General features: G+C 35.3%; 1 protein-coding gene across 2 annotated transcripts in view; it reads left to right on the plus strand.

The window, feature by feature from the left end:
• The window catches only part of AKT3 (AKT serine/threonine kinase 3), a 158,605-nt gene that overhangs the window by 100,544 nt on the left and 38,404 nt on the right, over positions 1 to 19,657 (plus strand). Inside the window, exons 6-10 of one of the 2 annotated variants that reach the window (XM_062572127.1) lie at positions 1,796 to 1,927; positions 6,802 to 6,867; positions 8,423 to 8,491; positions 16,334 to 16,456; positions 18,618 to 18,746. In XM_062572127.1, coding sequence (XP_062428111.1) covers positions 1,796 to 1,927; positions 6,802 to 6,867; positions 8,423 to 8,491; positions 16,334 to 16,456; positions 18,618 to 18,746 — 519 coding nt within the window. The remainder of the gene's footprint in view (positions 1 to 1,795; positions 1,928 to 6,801; positions 6,868 to 8,422; positions 8,492 to 16,333; positions 16,457 to 18,617; positions 18,747 to 19,657) is intronic. The other variant, XM_062572128.1, reaches the window with a different exon arrangement.

Genomic DNA, 19,657 nt, shown 5'->3' on the forward strand with positions numbered 1-19,657 from the left:
ACAAAGTTATTTTAGGGGTATTAGCCAAGTCCTCTTCTCCTTTTATTTTGCTGCCTCCTATCTATGTAAATTACTATTTAAGATATATTGAGCTGTTAAAAATCGGCCAACTGTATTCATATTGCATACATCACGTTTTTAATATCTGTACAGGTAAAATTTTCACTTTTTTACCTAGAGGGCAATACAGATGCGTCTAGTGTACATGAAACATGAACAAACAAAGCTCAGTAAGAAAGCACGTTGGAACTAGAATAACTCCACTGAGAGTACTTTTCTGCTAAAGCAAAGTAAGAACGAGAAATACTCACTTCTCCAAGAGCAACACTGTGTTTAGGGGATAGTATTGTCTTTTAGGGCTTATAAATGCTTTTTTCTGAGTAAAATCTCTGTAGATTTCCTGAAATACATGGTTTTTTAAAGCCCTTACTACACAAATTCTTCACTATCAAAAGAGAGAGAGCTTCTGAAGTGGAATGTTCTGTATGAGTTTTAAGTTGGTGTTTGTTTTCCTGTGTGCAGTTGCTGCTCACATTTCTGCCAGTATATTTGTAACTTTTATCTGAAGAGAAATTAAGACAGTGTAGAGAGTTAAGCAGTTTAAGGCCTGAAGAACTCAGCCGCTCCGATCTCTTTGCATGGCACTCCTTAAAGGTCGAGGTTCTGGGTGCCTGTTACTGGCACCCCAGCTAGTAAAAGTGCTGAAAGATGTGCTGTGGAAACACGCCGTGGAAGTGAGCTGGTGGCTCTGAGCTGGCAAAATAAACCCTGCTGTCAATCCAAGGTGACCTGTGAAGAGCTACCCTGCTGCTGCTGTTTTATGCTTCTCAGTGCATTGTACAGGTTCAGGTTTTGCTACCTCAATCTTTGCATCTAATGCATAGGCTGTAGTGTTTGATACTCCTGAGTTAGCTGTGAAATGAACCTGCAGAACTAACTAAGCTGATTATTGACTCCAGCTTTGTGCTCATGAAAGTGGCTAAACTGCCTTTGGATCTGAAATGACCTGGTCATATCCTTTCTGTGTACGGCACTCCGCATGAGCTGATCAGCCTGCTTGACTCAAAGTGGCTCAGCTGTGAAACCAGCTCTTGGATGCGTATGTCAGTGGTGTGTTTACCCTGCAAAGCTAGAGCAACAGTAGATATTTGAACGGTCTTTATAATTGAGTTACATGGAAGACTAAAACATGCCACTTTCTCCTTTTTGGAGCCAGACTGATTGATGTAAAAACCATGTAACGGTCATCTGTACTCAACTTTTTAAAGTTATCTTCTAATGCAAAATAACAGATTATTGTAGGGTCTTACTGGTACAGTAATCTGGTGAGGATCATGTATGAATCAAAAAAGCCATCAGTGCAGTGGCTGGTGTTAAAAATGTGGCAAAATAAGAAAACCTATTAATGTCCCTAATAGTACGGGAGTTGACAGACTCTCTTGGAAGTGGAGAGGTCATGAAATACTCGTATAGGGTAAAAATTTATTTGGTATGTGCTTTATAAAAATAAGCTTGTCTGTATAGTAAACTATACAGTAATTCAGAGATCTATAATAATAGTATTGAACAATATATGCTTGTGGTTCAAGGATACAGTTCACTATTGTGAACTTCATAGCTATTTAAGTTATCAATTGCCATAGGCAAGGGCAACTTAGGCAAATTTACCTATTTGTGTAAGCTGTTCTTACGTTTATATTGATAATACCATTTGGTCATATGCAGACAAATTCGTGTGCATACTGGAACTGTATAGCGTTAAGTCTTGCTAATCCTTATTCTTTTCTCCATATAGACAATGAATGATTTTGACTATTTAAAGCTACTGGGCAAAGGCACGTTTGGCAAAGTTATTCTGGTCCGAGAGAAGGCTAGTGGGAAATACTACGCAATGAAGATTTTGAAAAAAGAAGTAATTATTGCAAAGGTAAGGAAGGATATAGTTAAAGTATTGTGTCAGAATTATCAGTGAATCTCTGATACATGAGATATGTTTAATTTTTGATGGTAACTGAATTTCTATAGAAACGTGTATCTTCAGAAAACAAGAGTATGAAGCTTTCTTTACGTGTACACATTTTGCGTGCCTTCTTCCACTGGCTTAAAATCTGGAGTGTGCTAAAGTACTGAGAGAGCTTGCTGTGAGAGAAGGTGGTGTAGTCCAAGTTTAAAGCAAGCAAAAGGAGATTTTTGAGGGATTTGGTCTGGCTTAAGATTTATGAATTGGGGCTAACAATACCAGTATTCCTGAAAACTAAATGTGGATAGCAACTGTCATGGGTTATTTGTATTTTATTTTAAATTATCCTTCATGTTTTTCCAATAAAGGAATTGTGCAGTCTATCTCTGTGTTTATCTTTTTGTCACTGACCTTCTATTAACTTTTGAATCTTTTGACCAATTTCAGTTAAATTTGATGGAGGAATAGTAAGCTCAAAGATAATGACATTCCTTTGAGCTTTGTGAAAATCAGCTCATTTGGAATGGAGAGATCTAAACACATGTCTTCAGTGGAGAAAAGGTTGGTCTTGAGTTCTGCTTGCCCTTAGCAGGCAGCACACATGTGCTGGCAGGCCAGTCAGCATGAGTGTGGTTTGGACTAACCACAGCAGACAGGGCCCTTTTCTTCTTGACAATCTGGAGAAACAGGAAGAAGCTAGGATATTGCCTCTTCTGTGTTCTCTGGAGTCTGAACAGGAGTGAGCGTCTCACTGGCCCTTCATGAAAGACTTTCCAAATTACTGCAGTCTCTTGAGGTTGCCGTATGGTGCTGCATGATTCAGCTCTTTCTCCAAAATCTGTCTGTCTTTCCCCAGAGCTCTGCTCACCCATGACATTTGAGGTTTCTTTAGGGGATCTTTACATTCTGCCTCTGCTCTTTTGTACCTTTCAAGTCCTTCTGAACCCTGTTATGAGGATTTCAGCCCATTTCTTTGTATCACTAAACCAAAAAAGTCATGTTTTAATTGTTTTTTACATTGATGACTACCACAGTGTCACTACATTTTAAAAAACATTGAAACTGTTCCTTAGCTGACTAACTTTGTCTTTCTCTGTTTAGCAAAAATTGCTGTTGAATAAACTTATTTAGAAAGCCAGAGGAATTTTGATGAGATAGGGACGCAACTGTTTGTTGATCTGTCTACCTGAAAACAGCAAATAGTTCAGTTATGTATTGGACACAGCCTGACACTCACTGAAGCAGACCAAGGTCTATTTTTCTGCCTGTTTGTGTTTCTTTCAACTAACAAGAAGACTGAGTGTCTGAGTAAACACATTTTTCATCCTATGATGAAATTTGGAGCATCTCAGTCTTCTAAATTTGACTTCCTTAGACCTGCATTTCATTTTTGAAGGGAGTTCTTTCAAGTGTTCCATAACATGGTTGTATATTGATAAAAAATTGATGAAGGAATGAAAAATAGACTTTACGTGGGTCTTCACAAATGAAGTGATCATATTTTTGCCTTGCAGCCACCAAATACCAGTTTTCTGCTCCTCCCAAAAGCAAAAACAAAAGTTAACTTCATCCTGAACCAGCTGGCTTGCCCAGTCAGTGTGCAATTGTGTGCCATGGGGATTTGTAACTAATATTTAACTCTGAAGAACAATGTTAGCAATCATATCAAAGATAGACTAGATCTGCAGTCCCAACTCAGCTTATGTTATACAATACTCACTAGAGAAAGTCCTATCTGTAATATTAAGTACAATACGAGGCAGGAAAGTGGTACACTGGCAACTGTATATAGAAGGTTATATAGCATCTGTCCAGTTCAGACTAAATCTGTTGATCCTAAATTTTCATAAGAGACTAAAATTTCACTTGTCAGGAAACTACTGCCAATATTACAAACTTTGCGACAATGCCAGAAAAACGGGCCATTGCCAGCTTTTTGTGCCCTATCATCCATGGAGGTTATAAACAAAAGCCTGTTTGTGAAAATGCCTAAATGTGAAAATGCTGTGAATGTGCCTATCTGTGAAAATGATTAGATTTTAACTGCAGTCCTGGTTAATGGATCTAAATCCTGTATGTGAATTTAAGTGTTGCTTTTTCTACTTAGTTCTAATCTAAACTTCATGACTCATATGGAGAAATGATAGGATCTCTTATTTTAGTGATGAGGATAACAGCAGTTTGCATAGGCTGAAGATAACTGCTAAAAAATGAAATTTCCAAAACCAGTCAATATTGTCTCATTTTTGTCTTCATTGACAGGAATAAAGTCAGTAGCAGAGCAGTGTTTTGTTTATTTTTGAAAACTGATACAAAGCAGAAAATTTTTGAAGTGCTCTACAGTAAAACAAGTGAGAAAGTGTAATTGATCTTTAACTTGTGCTTTAGTGGTACTGAAGGTTGTATCACATTTTAAAAGTAGAAGTAAAGTTAAATAAGAATTAAAATTAATTATCACAGTGTAAAAAGTCTCTACAGTGAAACAGTCTCTGCAGTCACTGATCTCTTCAGTCTCTTCAGTAACTCCTTAATTAAAAGAAATATTTGTAATTTATTGTGACTCTTCTTGTTGAAGCCTGATGGCCTTACAGTCATTTTGTTGGGTGAAGACTTAGCAGGTCCAGTTTTCAGAATAAAAAAAAAAAAAAAAATCAACTTTAACACAGGGCTTCCTCTTGCCTCCCTGTTCCTAATAATTTGGGATTTTGGATTCCCTCTCTTTTCAATAGCAATACAGAAATGAATTATCATTTGACTGGTAGAAAATGCCAATGGTACCTGAGATTTCTTGAGATGAGAACAAAAACAGATATTTAAGCTTTGGAGAAGTGTTGAGAAGTTTTATGAAGTTAATGGAGTAGAAAAAATCTAAGAATAAAAAAGCTAGTTAAATTTCACATTGTGTTAAGATTTATTTTTATCAGGCTAGAAAGGCTGTTATCAGGCTTTTCTGGTCCCATAACGCTCAGACTTTTTTCTGATGCTGTCTCCTGCCTTTCTCCTTTTCCTTCCAGTTTGAGCATCCCATCCAGAATATGTGCTGGAAAAGGATGCCTAGCAGGGGAGCTGCAAGGTGCAGACTAAGGGTGCGGAGGCTGCCAGCTGCTGCAGAGATGAGCAGCTTCCTCTGTGGCGGGGGCCCAAGATGAGAAATAACAGTAGTGCAGAGGAGGTGGCTCCCCGAAGGAGGTGGCTTCCCTGGCTGTGCTCACTACGCCTGTTCCAGCCCCCACTGCCGCCCTCTGGATGCTGCAGGGCCCCGTGTCCGATTGCAGCACCTCCTCAGCAGTCCCTTTCGCCAGTTCCTTCCGCCCCATTGAGAATGGTTCATCTGGACTGTTAAAAAAACTTTCAGGAAAATAGCTGTGTACTGAAGGGACAGAGAGAGAAAACTCTTTTTCATTTGTTCATACAGTGAATTAAATACAGTAAATTTACACTCTTTTTGTTTTGTTTTGTCTTTTTCCTCCAAGGTGAGAGACATCCACAAAGCTTAGGATGCAGCTTAGAAAGTTACTTCATATTACCATTTTTTATGTGCAAAACTTCTAAAAATATGCTGGAAAGTCGAGACATTTCTCATTGAACTGTTCTTTGTTTTTCTTCCAGTATGTGCTTGTAGTATACACTCAGCGCTGCACTGCTGCAGCTAAGCGGCGTCATAATTTATTAATACTAATTCTGTTGTTATTTTTTAACTTTCTATTTTGACAATTTTTAAAGTGTAATTTAAAACTCATGATATCTGTGTTTGCTTTGTAGTTTAATAATACCTTATCTTCACAGCACGGTCTAATAGGCATGTGCAGTTCAGTAATGTTATATTGATATTGTTTATACCAATATTGAAGTATATTCTGACTAAATACATTTTCTTATATAGGATTAATGTTGCTATCTGAGTCACACAGTGTAACGTCAGTATGTTGGTTAGCAGTGGCCGCGGGGACGGTGACAGGGTGCCCTGCACCCCAGCTCTCGAGGGAGAAGGCAGCTGCCAGGAGACCCCTGCAGGGACACGTGGTCTGAGAGGGACCGAATGAGTTTCCTTCCCTTTGACTCGCTGTGGTCCCCGTCATGCCAGCTCAGCCACGGGTGGCTGTCCTCTGCCAAATTGCCCCGCTTCCAAAATTCATTTGAAAATGGGAAAGGGGATTCGATTCTGCCGACATTCCCCAAGTGGCCTGGATAAGGTCTGCATCCCCAAGAGGGAGGATCGCTCCTGTTTGAGAAGCACTGCTCTGCTGGCCTTCTGGTTAGGAGAAGGCAGAAAGTTGAGGGGTAATTTTTGTGTCGCCACTCTTTCGGCTAAATTGTTTCAGAAACAACAAAAAAAAAAAAGCCTCTGACGTTGCTTAGTATTAGGCTATGTTAGGCTATGTTATGTGGTTGCCTGTCAGTTACTGTCTTTGTCCATTTCTTGCAAATTGATTCGCTCACTGTATGTATATTATTTAGATGCTTTGTATCAGAACTGCAAGGTTCTGATGATTATATTTTTAAACTCTCAGTTTTGTAATTATTTCTTCCTGCTCTGTGTTTAGTATAATAAAGAGTTTTTCTTAAAGAAAATTAAATGCAATATGTTAAATTATATTTGCCAAATACTTTAATTACTTTAAAACCTCTTCTTCAAACCATATGAATGCTTGAGCTTTTTGTTCCTTTCATATTTTTATCAAGTGAACAAGTTCATTCATTTTACAAATCTACAGTGTTCCTTGCTCTTTTTTTTGAAGTGTCAAATCTTATAACTAATGATAGTCTTATCATCATCATCATAACTAATTACAATTTTATATCTTAATTCAGACCTATTTCTTGTACTGTTTATTGCTTAGGATGAAGTGGCTCACACTCTTACAGAAAGCAGAGTATTGAAAAACACCAGACACCCTTTTTTAACAGTAAGTATTAGGAATGAATTTGAAATACACTGCAACAGGTCATTTTCAGTATGATGGCTAAACCATTAGGACCACATTTCAGAAAACAAATGTTGAAGTCTTTCTCATCATGATCTGTAAACAAGCAATAGATATCCTGTGTTCATGATGCTTTTTATTAGAATATGTATTTAAGAGTATCTTTTGGAAATAAAGTATCCAGTTATTTTGCAAAGCTTAAATGTACTGAAAACAAATCTGTTTGATTGTGGAACATAATTTTTATGCATTTTTTGTGACTTTTTTGTGTATAAGCACTGTTTTTCAGTAAGTTACGAATTTCATATAGTTATCAAGGCAGTTTTTTGGAAGTAAAATTTAAAACTAGTAAGAATTGAATAACGAAAAATAACTATTAGTTCAGCATCAGGAATGTATGGAGATACAAAACATACACTACTACTTCAATATCTCTGTCTTTATAAGGTTATTATTTTATAGGAAGCAAAATATTGAAAAGAAGATAAGAATTTTGAGATTAATGACAAATTATGTTTAGTAATTTTATTTAAAAAAGTCTTCCTTTTGTAGAAAGAAAAATGATATTTTTCTGTATTAAAAAATCAAGGTGTAATGTGATAAACTGTTCGTGATAAATAAAGTTGTAAATGAACTCTTTAGAAAGCATGGAACACATAATGCATTGACGTTGTTTAGCAAAAATATTCTTAGAAATTCAGTCAAGAATAGTTTCTGAAGTATTATAGTATAAAGGTAAGCAAGAATATGCATAATTTTAATCAGGTCATGTAACAATGTCACTCCAGCTACATTTTTATATCTTTCTGATTTTATTTAAAAATACTTAAAAACATACAGTATTTAAGACGTGTCTCCTTATGATTTTAAGTAGCTCTACTGCATTTCATCTCTTGAAGCAAAATTTGCATCAGTTAGGTTTTCATTGATATCATTTTTTTCCCAGCAGAGTCAGATAAACCGTGATACATCAAAAATTTTGATTAAGATAATAGCATCTACTATAATTTAAAAACTATAGATCAGTAAATAGATTAATTTGCCACTTACTGCTTTAAGCATTGCATAGTGCTTTAAAATAGAGAGTCCTTGCAAGTGAAAGCAGGCCAGAGGTAAAGATCACTTTTAAGATTTTCCTGGAGAGAAACAAAGGTGGTGGTGCGGTAATCTCTGTGCATGCACATTGAGGATGTAGACATTGTAAAATATTAAAATAATGAGTGGGGATATCTGGTACATATGGGAATAAGGCAGAAATGCAGCACAGAGTTACGTATTTTAATACTAATTTACTGCTTTGTTACAATAAACATGCTATTTTCTTATTAATGAACACTTTGCAGAGATGAGCAAGATGTGGAGATTGTTGAGTTATTTTTCCTCCAACTTCAGTTAGAGTAATTAAAAGGCTGATGAGAACTTTCAGGAGGTCAGAATTGCTTGTTTAAAAGGATAAAATTAAGTTTGTTGCTGGTTAACTGCAAGAAATCAGGTTGATACATAATGATTGATTTGGTTTTGCTCTTTTCTTTGCAAGTCCTTGAAGTATTCCTTCCAGACGAAGGATCGTTTGTGTTTTGTGATGGAGTATGTTAATGGAGGAGAGGTAAGTTGAAATAAACCATTCTGCACTTGTAGTGGTAATTGTTACTGGGTAACATTTCAGGGACATTGTTTTTCTTTTCTTTCTTGCTCTGTTATCTTTGAAGTGATTTTTTTTTTAATAAATTTTTGTTTGATTATTACAAAAAGCAAAATACCTAGACATGTTTTATAGCCATGCCATCAAAAGCACTTCCCATTTTTTAAAAATGAAACCATTGTATTTTGAAAGATAATTTCATGATAGAGAAATATTTTCAGAGTTTAAAGACATTTTCTGTTTATTTTTTCTTCAAGCATATTGCAGCATACTCTTGTACAAAGTGGGTATAATCTAGTGCAAATGAACAAAAATAATATTTACTAATCTTGCTTTTGTCCGATTGCGAAATAATCTATTCTGTTCTTTGCTATAGCCATTGTAAATATCTAGGAGGAAGGAGTAGAGTTTTTATACTTTCCATTGCTTCTGTCCCCTTCATTTGCTCTGCACTCTGGAAGTTTAAACTGAATTACAAAGCTTTTTATGGTGTCTTACTGTGATTTAAGCATTTGCTGTCCTTAACTCTTTACTGAAAAACGGAATATGAAAAAGTATGCTTGTCAAGTGGAAATAAAAAAATTACAGTCTAAGAAGGCGGCCTTTATCTACCTTTTGAGTGGTGTTTGCCACCCAAACTGTATCTCATTATAGCGTGAACTGGGGGGAATTCCTTATTTTGTGTACTGTACGCTGCATTATGACAGGAAAGGACTGAGTGTTTGCCCTAGTTTTTTTATAATTATTCATTCAGTCTTGTTTAACTCAATCTGTATAAACTGTGTTCTGGACATGACAGGTAGCAAATCATCTTGGCTGGATGAGGTAGATCTCCCTCAAAGGCAGTGGGATAACAGAACAGCCTTCTGTTGAACTCTCAGCTCAGTTATAGGGGATTAAATCTGTCTCACCAATATTAAGCTAGTGCTACTTACAGTGAGTTTTAAAGGCAATTCCTTGTAGACCAGTTCATTCTGCATAGTTTTCTCTGTATATGTTGCATTTCAGTAAAATTAGGGGTTGCATTTTCAAAGTATGTTTTTAACATCAGCCTATCATTTAGATGCCTGTCTCTTTGAAAGATGTTTTTCTGCCCTACCAGAATGCAGAACAGAGCCCACCAGGAATGTTTTCAACTCCTCTCTTTACTATTGTGGCTATTCTGACATCGGATTTTGATCAGGCCTGAATCTCCTGTTTATTTCTCTGCCTTGAGTGCTGCTTCTTTGTGGCAACTGCTGCAAACATCTTGCATCGTGGGTTTCTTGTTGGCAGCCTGCTTTTGTCCATTGGCCTTGGAATGATTTCAGTGCACTTCACTGAGAGTGGGTTGCTAAGAAATTCAAAGGACTTCATATTTGTTAAAACAGACTTGTTAATTGAGAAAACTGTTGAAAATAGGTTGCACTAAATTTAGCCAGCACTTCAGCCCTGTGTAAGCATGCCTCCTGATACTGCACGCATACTATTCCCTTTTTCTGCTTCCCTCTACTGCTCTCTCCAAGCTGCAAGGAACTTTTGTTTCCTTGCAATAGTTTCTCGTTTTTGAAGGTGTTGAAAACTCATTTAATTCTATCCTTATAGTAAGAAATGTAGCAGTATCGTATTACTTCTGATGTTGGTTCTTCAGAGCTGCACCGTCTTCACTTGTGCTTCTGTTTAAAATTCCTTTAGATTAAAGATTTATTTTTATTTAAGCTGTTGTGCCGGGGTCAATTGCTTGGAAACTTTCATGGATTTTATATCTTCCAGGAGTGTAGTACTCAGTCTTCCAAATGAAGGAGTTTTTTAAAATTTATATTAGTATTTTTGAATCTGACCCAGATGAAAGCAAAGGAACTCCACAGTTTAGCCTTCTGCCCTACTGCAGTAATAAAAACTGTGATCAGTACTAGGAGTCTTCAGTTCCTCTTCCTGTGCATAAGGGAGGAAAAAAAACTCACCAACAACAATAAAAGAGAAGGTCACTGAACTACATTCTGAAGAAGAAATTTTGTTAAAATGGTACTGAACGAGAATCCTCTGTAACAGTAAAATGTCTAGATCCCTGTTTAATGTAATATCCCACCAGAATAACAACACTTTACCTTACCTTCTCTTGCCTATATAACTTCGTATTACTTAGGCTCACTTAGTAAGTGAACATATTTTAATGAAATGTAACTGCTTCTGTTTTACTGGTCTACGTGTGTGCTTTTTTGCTGTGTACAAAATACTTACTTGCCTAGTTTTATGGTGACTTCCTTTTAAAAAAGCATTTTCTGTAGCTAAATATATAAAAGCAAAACATTATAGGGTTGTGGGTTTTTTTCCAAGCAAATTGTTCAGATACAGAAATATGGAGTGTATTTTTTCTATACTGACTATTTTTGTAGTTACTTTTCTTCTGTCTGAGGACCCAATCTTGAAATCTTTGTTGTGGGCTGAAAGCTTACTTCTTCTTCTTCTTCTTCTTTTTTTTTTTTTTTTTTTTTATTTTTTTTTTTAGTGTTGCTGTCAGACTCTGGATAAATGCTTAGCAATGTCTGTTGATCTCTAATATTTAAGAATATTAAATAAATCAGATGCTATAAACTATGTTGCAAGGTAAAGCTAGGAGGGTACTTCTAGCATTGTATTTACTTCTCCATAGCTTTGTGATCTTGAAGAAGCTACATTAAAGTAGCATCAAGACACTGAATTTTGATTTTAAGTAAAAAAATATTCATTTGGCTTAGTTGAGATGACCTAATTCTGTTTTCAAGACTTTGAAATGGCATATTTTATCAGTATGTGGTAAACAAGTATCTACAACTTTACATGATAAACTGTGTGTTCTTTCTTTTGCTTCAAAATACAGGATATTCATTTAAATATTTTCAAGTAACAAAGCTATCAGTACTAATAACAAGCATAGGTTATTAAAAAAACCCAAGTCCTTCATTTACCTTCATCTTTTGCTGTTCCTGTCCTACTAACAGTTTGAGAAAAAAGTGTAAGGCTGTCTTGATGCTTTTCCTGCAAGTATTTATTTGTCTATTTTTCTTTTTATAATCCATATAATTTTGATTACTATGCGAATACAGCAAGCTAATAGTATATTACAATGTTCCCCAAAATCCTAGGCTGCACAAAATGATATAAACTATCATATAAGAGTGGTATTCTAAGAATGGCTCTTTGTTAGGGAATATTTGGGAGTATGTTTCCCATTTTTAATTTCCAGTATTTTGCAATAAAGGTTTAAAAGCTTTGAGAATTAAATTTATTACATACGTTACTCTGCAGAATACATTGATTAAGGTGATTGATAAGTTGATTAATTTCTGTGTTTTGCACTTTCAGGATAATTCCAGATTCTATACTCTGTTACAAGACTTAATTAGTAATTATCAACATAATAAAATTAGACTCTAAAATTTATTCAGATGGTTTATCCACACCAGAGTTCTGTCTTCTACTTGGCTTTTTTTTTTCTCTGCAGCTCTTACTTCAGTTCATTAGGCAAGAAAGAACCAAATGGTTTGTTGTAATTGAACAACTGCTATTAGTGTCCAGAAAAAAAATACAGAGGGTTTACAACAAATCTAATGAAAAAGAACTGAGTATTGTTATAAACTTCTTCATTTTATTTGGATTGTGTCCTGTGTTCTTTCCCTGAACTCTACATAAGAGAGAGTATATTCCTTGTCCTAAAATTCTTACAGTCCAAAATAAGATCCCTATATTTCTTTGGGTAAGAATTTGCCTAGAAGTGGTATAAAGTCTGAAAAGTAATCAAATGATCAAAATTATCAAGGCTGCTACTGCAAGTGACACTGAAGTCACTTTGTTACTGCAAAAGAATCAAACCAACAGTCAAATATAAAGTGTGTTTAACTGCAGAGCTGAGCAAACCCATTATGCAATTGTGGGAGCCAGCTATACAAGTATCCGCACACTACCTGTCTCACTAACATCTGTAGAAACTTAACATATTGATGTATATAAGGTTGTATACATATTTACATGTTTGGCAGCATATATACTTGGTTCTGCAGTTGAATGTACTCTCATATTTGACTTCTGGTTTTATTTGTTAATATTTTTCCATTAGAACTTTTTATTAGAAAAATATCACGGCAACATTGTTGTGCAGTTTTTAAATGAAGACGTACCAGCAAATTTATAGCTACAGTCCTCATTATAATTATAGCACTGTCAGATACTTACTTATATATATTTGAATGTTACAGTTAATGTATAGCATTTAAAAAGTTATGCACACAATGTGCTAAATCTGTTGCTATTGCAATTCAAATGAATTTATCTCGTATTTAATAAATGTAAATCAATGAATAATGCAAATATATGAAGCTTTTCTTCTAACTTTACATCAAACTTCTTCTTTTCATTACCTGATACAATAAATGAAATGTTGCTACAGTTGTAAAAGCAGCCCAGGGACACAATCATTCCAAAATAGTGAATCAACTAAATAATTAGCTGATGAAAATTTCTTTATGGAATTGGAAAGAAATCCAAGATAACTAATAAATGCCATTCTGTATATTTTTAAGAGAAAAATTTGCTGTAGTTTAATGGAATTAAATTTTTCTATTACTATTTTTGTTTACTTTAGAATCTTTAGCATGTATCTGAGTGTATGAATTTTAACATACATTTATATCTAAATATGTTTTTCATTCAGAATTAGCATATATGGTTTGTAATAACTCTGGTGCTGTAGTAATATGAACAATGTTTATAACAAATGAGTGTAATGTAAACTTGCAGTGTTTTGCATATTTGCAAAGTAATTCGTGCTTGCTATCTGACCTGTTGCCTGCTGTACTTCTCAGGTGAGTAAGGCCTCCGGTCCCTACTGTTTCACATGTGGTTAGTCACAAATACTGATTGGGAAGGAGGTTGCCACAAGTTTATGTCTAAAACTTTTGCAGGGGCTCTGATTCACAGAGATGTCTGCCTTGGACATCTCTCGCGGTCCGTACCCATGCTGATGCCAGCCCGTCAGGTGCATACGGAGGAGGGGCTTGATCACGGCAGTCTGCGGCTGGTTTTGCTTTCTGTAGGCTGCACCAGGCTGCAGTCTGGGGGGCTCAGTAGCTGCTGTGGGAGCAGCAGAGCGATTCCAGCATCTCGAGTGGGTAAAGAGCTCCCAGGAGAATAACTCACCGCTCCGCTCAGGAGAGCCCTCATTGACCTGTGTTCTCTTAAACTCTCTCTGGTTTGATAATTCATTCTTTCTGAGCCATGATAATGTCAAAAAGGTGCTTATTATTTTTGCATCTAGTCATATGTAAGGGAGATGTTTCAGGATTGATTCAGTTGTGTGTGTCTCTGCTTTGTGAATCGCTGGCAAAGGGGATTTGGACAGGCACAGTAGTTAGAAATCTTCCTTGGGCTTTTGAAACCTTGTCAGATATGACGTTAAGATAAATTGACTTAAGAACTCAGAGTGTCTTTGGTAAACTATCTGTTTTGCTATATGGCAAAACAGCTATTGCTATTTGCTTCTGACTGGCCGTAGTACTTTGAAATTAGTATTTTGAATGAATATTGGTAATGTTTTGTTGGAAATACTAATGAAAAAAACATCTTTGTCTACTGTGGTTATCAAGTATCAGATTCTTCTTACAAAAAATAATATATGTGTTGCTGATAAATATCCTGAGGTTTCAGAATTTTCCAAGGTTTTGCTGTTCAGCTATTGGATTAGTCTCCTTTTCATACAACAAATTGTAATAGTCCCTTGCACAGATAAGAATATAGGGCTAACTAGATGTTATGACATAACTTTATGGAATACATCCATTATCTGTACACTTAAAAAGGTGATCAAAAGCTGCCCTTTATTTTGAATTATTTGGAGTCAATCAAAAAATCTCTGAAAAAGCGTGACATTAGCTTTATTTTTTTTAAAGAGATCACAGAACAGCTATAGGTACATAAATTACACAAGAGCGTTTGTCTTTTTTTGGATGAAGGTCTAATTATTTAACAGCATTTGTTGTCTGTTTAAATAAATATCCTGCAGGTGAGGTGTGGAAAAACTTTTTAAAAAATTTAGAAATATATTTACTCTTTTCCTGATGTTATAATGTATGAGACAAAAACAGACTCGTAGTTGTTTAGATGATACGTATCTTTAATTTATGCTGGCAATTAAGCCATGGGACAGTCAGTGCAGACTGTGGTTTACTGCAGGTGGGTGTGATGACATAATCAGGGATTGGTCCTTAAGGAGAGAAACCAGCAGCAGAAGCAATTGAAATACCTACAAAATACTGATACTTTGTCATGCAGGAATTGCAGTGTTATACAGGGGCTCTGAGCGTTCGAGAAGAGGCTGAGCAAGCAGCACAGATTCAGTGAACAAAAATGAAGCATTCCCAATTCATCGAATGTATGTTAAACTGCAGTTTCTCAATTTACCATGAAGTCTCTGCTTATACAAATATAGGCAGGCAGAAGGCTTGGTTTATTTAGGCTCAAAAGGAAGTAATAAATGTTTTCTTGAGGTATGACTGTCGAGGAAAAGGTTGACTTTAAATGTTCGTAGGACTATGTAATTACTTTTTGAAAAATTCACACGTTGAAAATAACTGCAGTAATTCTTGAGCTGTCCTGGGCCATGTTACCAGTATAGATTTCCCACAAATGTAAGGTGGTAATGGCAGACTGAACATGTTACTGTTTCTTTCTTTTGTAGCCTGCGATTTTGGATTTCTCAATTACTTGATATTTTTAGCAATGAAATTGAAAATAATATACGTTGTTGCTATGGATTTCCTTGTGTGTCTGTAATCTATAAATGAACCTATTTTCTGTGTTTCTGTTTTGTTGCTCGTTAGCTCTTGCACTAAAAACAAACACATTGTAACTTGAAGGAGTAAGGAACAAGGTCCATTTGTTCTTATATAGAATACAGAAATATACTTACTAATCTCTGTTTAAAGACTTCCCAAGTGTTCTTAACACAGAAAATGAAACTGTCCATTTCAGAGTAAATTTGTATTAAATAGCCAAATTCGAGTTTTCTGTGTTGTTCCAGATCCTGGAAACGATGCTTTATCTGATAAGAAGCTGAAAACATTACAAAACTTCAGCTTCACCTTACACATTTTCATTGCAGCTGAATTTATTGGCAATACTATTTGACTAACACTTCTCAGTTTAAGAAGTGGCTGCAAAGTAGTGTGATAATTACGAAGTTTTGAAAGGGAGACAAATGTATAATATGGCAAAGTAATGTAATAATAACAATACAGTATGTATAGAATCATTTTTATAAGCCCTGAACAGTTGTCTGTTTGCTTTTTCTAATGACTGTGACAGGTTAGCATTATGATTTAGGTGGTGTTGTAAAAGGCAAAATCAGCTGTTTGGTTGAAGTCTGCCTAGATGTTTTTTCAGTTCAAAGTTACTAAATTACTGAAGAACTTGAGGCAGAACCAGTGCCTTAGCGTTTTAATGATATTTCTCCATAGCTTAAAATAAAAATGTGAGGAAGTGGAAAAGGGAGAAGTACAGAATGAGGCTGCTGCATACTTTTTTTTTCTCTGGTAACTGAAGGTTAAATGAGTAGCAAGCAGAATGCCTTAAACAAGATTGGTATATTGATTAAAACGCTGATTTAACAGCTCGCTTCCTCCCTTTGGAAAACTGGAAAAGATAAGCCAGCTGCTGTCTAAGAGTGCTGAGTGTCCACCGAGAGTATACTATCTATCATCACAATATGGTGATGAGAGGTGTTTTATGTTTGTGTTAATTTCCCCCACTAAATCAGTAATTATTACAATCCTGTCCCTGCTGTTTACCCTGCAGCTGTTTTTCCATTTGTCGAGAGAGCGGGTGTTCTCAGAGGACCGCACACGCTTCTATGGTGCAGAAATTGTCTCTGCTTTGGACTATCTGCATTCTGGGAAGATTGTGTACCGTGATCTCAAGGTAAAAAAAAAAAAAAAAAAAAAAAAAAAAAGGAAAAAAAAAGGAAAAAAAAAAAGAAAAAAAGAGTAATCAAATCTTTGTTTTTGCAGAGACTATTGGGACAAACACAAAGTAATTATAAAGTTACACTATTCAGAGTTAATGGGGAAAAAACTCTGTGTTCAGTTTAAATGTGATACTGGAGGAAACATTTTGCTACAGTAATCTATAGATAGATATGTTCCTTGACTTTAACTTGATTAAAAAAAAAAAAAAAAGGCACACCCTAATGATAGCAGCTGAGGGAGATATACAAACTTCCGATCCTTTTTCTCATTAGTTATAACTTAAATCAGATTTCAACAAGAATCTCCAATATATTTCTTTATTTCCCAAAATCAGGAAAATTTGGAAGGGGGAAAATGTGACTGCATTCAATTTATGTCACCAAAGTAGTATGTTCTTGTATGATCTAAGAACATTTAAAATAGTTCAAAACACTAAAGTTTTACTTTTTAAATTACTTTGTCTTACGTATCTTAGGAAAGATGCGTAACGCTAGAATGTAGTTCATCATAGATTTGCCTGTGCTTAGAGTGAGAAGAAAAGAAGAAAGAACATTTTTGTTTGATTGCTTTTTTTTTGCTTTGCTTTTTTTCATAAGATTTGATACTTATTTCCTCTGTCATCTGCAGCTCTTTGTGTCCTATGCTGCAAGTACTCTCTGTACGACCAAATTCCATGGAAAATGCCCCTGTTTTCAACAACAGCATTTTCTAACTTATGTGGGAAGAACCTCTAAATTCCATGAGGCAACAGAGAAATAAATATTTTATTCCTATAAAAAGCCTTTAATTTTTTGTATGAGAGATGTATTTTTCCATTATACATATGCACTACTCCAGTTCCATCTGTGTACTTCCAGTAGAGAATCTGTAGAGAAAAAGTCTGTTGCAGGCAAGTTCTGCTAAGGAAAGTAGACAAAACCCAAAATACTGGTGTACTCAACTGTAGCAGAATCTGTTGTAATAACACGGAATAATATGATATCTTGGAAAAATACCAAGTTGGTCAAGGAATGATAGGTCATGATATTAAATTTAAGTTTAAATTCTAAATATTAAGGAAAGAGGTATTTCACTTTATGAATCTTTCATTACATGTCATCTATCTGACTCTTCTTTTATGAAGCTGTTTCACTCAAAGAGAAATAAACACCTTTGAACTGTTCCTGAGTTTATGCAGGCTTAGGAAGACGATACTATCATTGTTCTTGGTTGACATTTTCCGTATATACCTTATAATGCTGCTTTGTTGAGAAAAGTTGTTCAGAAGTATGTTTTACTTGTTTTTAGTTGTATATATTAAAATTATTGCTAATAACCTATCCAAAAAGCTTTGAGAAAGTGATGTTAGCCATGTTTTTGAAATAATCCTCAGTAAATATTGCAGTAGTTTTCATTCCTGTTCTTTAAATATTTCCTAATAGGCTATATTTTATTTGCACATTTCAAAGCAAGGTTTATTTATTTAAAAAGCAATGCGAAGCATTCGGAAGTACACATACACATTCAGGAGTAATAAGAATTACAGTTTTTTTTGTAAGTATATAAGGAGGAATTTATCTAGCATTTTTTCTTCATTAGTAGCCTCTCTTCTCCCACTTTTCCCTCTGCTCTTGAAAAGGTTGTGGAAGATGCAAATATTTTAAGGATTTATTTTCAAAGAGTGGTGTTTTTAAAGGATAAATACTAACTTTAATGATGCTACAATAAGTAAAATATATCTTCATAAATGAAGATCATGTATCAGCAGAGGAAACCTATGAAGTCTTACTGAATGATAGTCATGATTGTAGCCTTGAATTATATAATTATCTCTTGAGAATATTTGGAAAATGATTTTGCTTGCTTTCTGTAGAAGATGCACCAAATATTTTAAATTTCAGACTGAAAGGCTATGCTTTCACTGAGCTATGATTTAGTTTTGTGAATTGTAAAATAGTATTAAGTAATTATTTAAATGGTATAACAGTAACTGCTGTTAAATGCTGTTGTAAATTATAGCTTTATTATGTTGCATTGCGAGCAATAACTTCATAGTTTTTTTAAAAAATTGATATAATGCATCAGCCTTTCCTTTTAAGAAATACTAAGGGAACATTTTTTTCCCCAATACGCAGTTAGAAAATCTAATGTTGGATAAAGATGGACACATAAAAATTACAGATTTTGGACTTTGCAAAGAAGGGATCACAGATGCAGCAACTATGAAAACGTTCTGTGGTACTCCAGAATACCTGGCACCTGAGGTATGATTTAGAATATATTCTTCCAATACAGCATAAAATGTTTATTTTTCATGTCATTGTAGACTATAGTGTTTGTGTGATGAAAACTCATCATAATTCAGCTCATCATAATTCATCAAAAAGTTGACTGACTATTCTGTCACTAATACTATGCTATTTTTATTCAGAATTGTATATGCTATTAGTCTTTCTTTTTAGTGATAGTCTGTACGTATATTGATGCTGTGCTTCTTAGCCTTTAAAATGGCCTTTAACATGCATTTTTCCTTCTCATGTTTGCCGTCTTTCATCGAACATCTTATCTTCCAAAAATTTCTTCAGAAATAATCCCTCGTCACTCAGAACATATGAATCTTACTTAACTAAGCTATATAGCTAGCGTTTATGCAGCTTCAGTGGAGGGAAGGGTGAACAGGAAGGTACTGAGCTTGATCGATTTTATCCAACCCCCCAGCTGCAGGAAACTGAAATTTTAGATATTTCTGCTAAAAACGGTGAGTGTATCAATTTCCAACCTGGTTGAGGCACCAGCCTCAAGAACTAGACATTTCCCAGGATATATGCCCAGGTCGCATCCAGAGTATGTCACCCTACCTTTATGACTAGTCAATACTCAGAAGTACTAAACATTGTTCTTTTCAGGGATTGCCAAAAAGATGGTCACAAGGGCCTTGTTTTGATTCCTTTCACAGCTCTCATCTGGCCACTCTAAGATCTGCTGAGGAAGCTCAAGTTACCAAATGCTCCAGTATTAGTGCTGTCAGCTCTCACACTAATGCCTACTGAAAAAAAGGTGTCAACATTTGATTCTTGTCCTGTCTGACTTAAGTCAACTGTACTGACTGGTGCTAGCAGATGTCATTCTGCCTCTCCTCTTGGACTGCCAAATGCAGCTCTAGTATTGACATGAG

The sequence above is a fragment of the Rhea pennata genome, chromosome 3, assembly GCF_028389875.1.
Source record: "Rhea pennata isolate bPtePen1 chromosome 3, bPtePen1.pri, whole genome shotgun sequence".
NCBI lineage: Eukaryota > Metazoa > Chordata > Aves > Rheiformes > Rheidae > Rhea > Rhea pennata.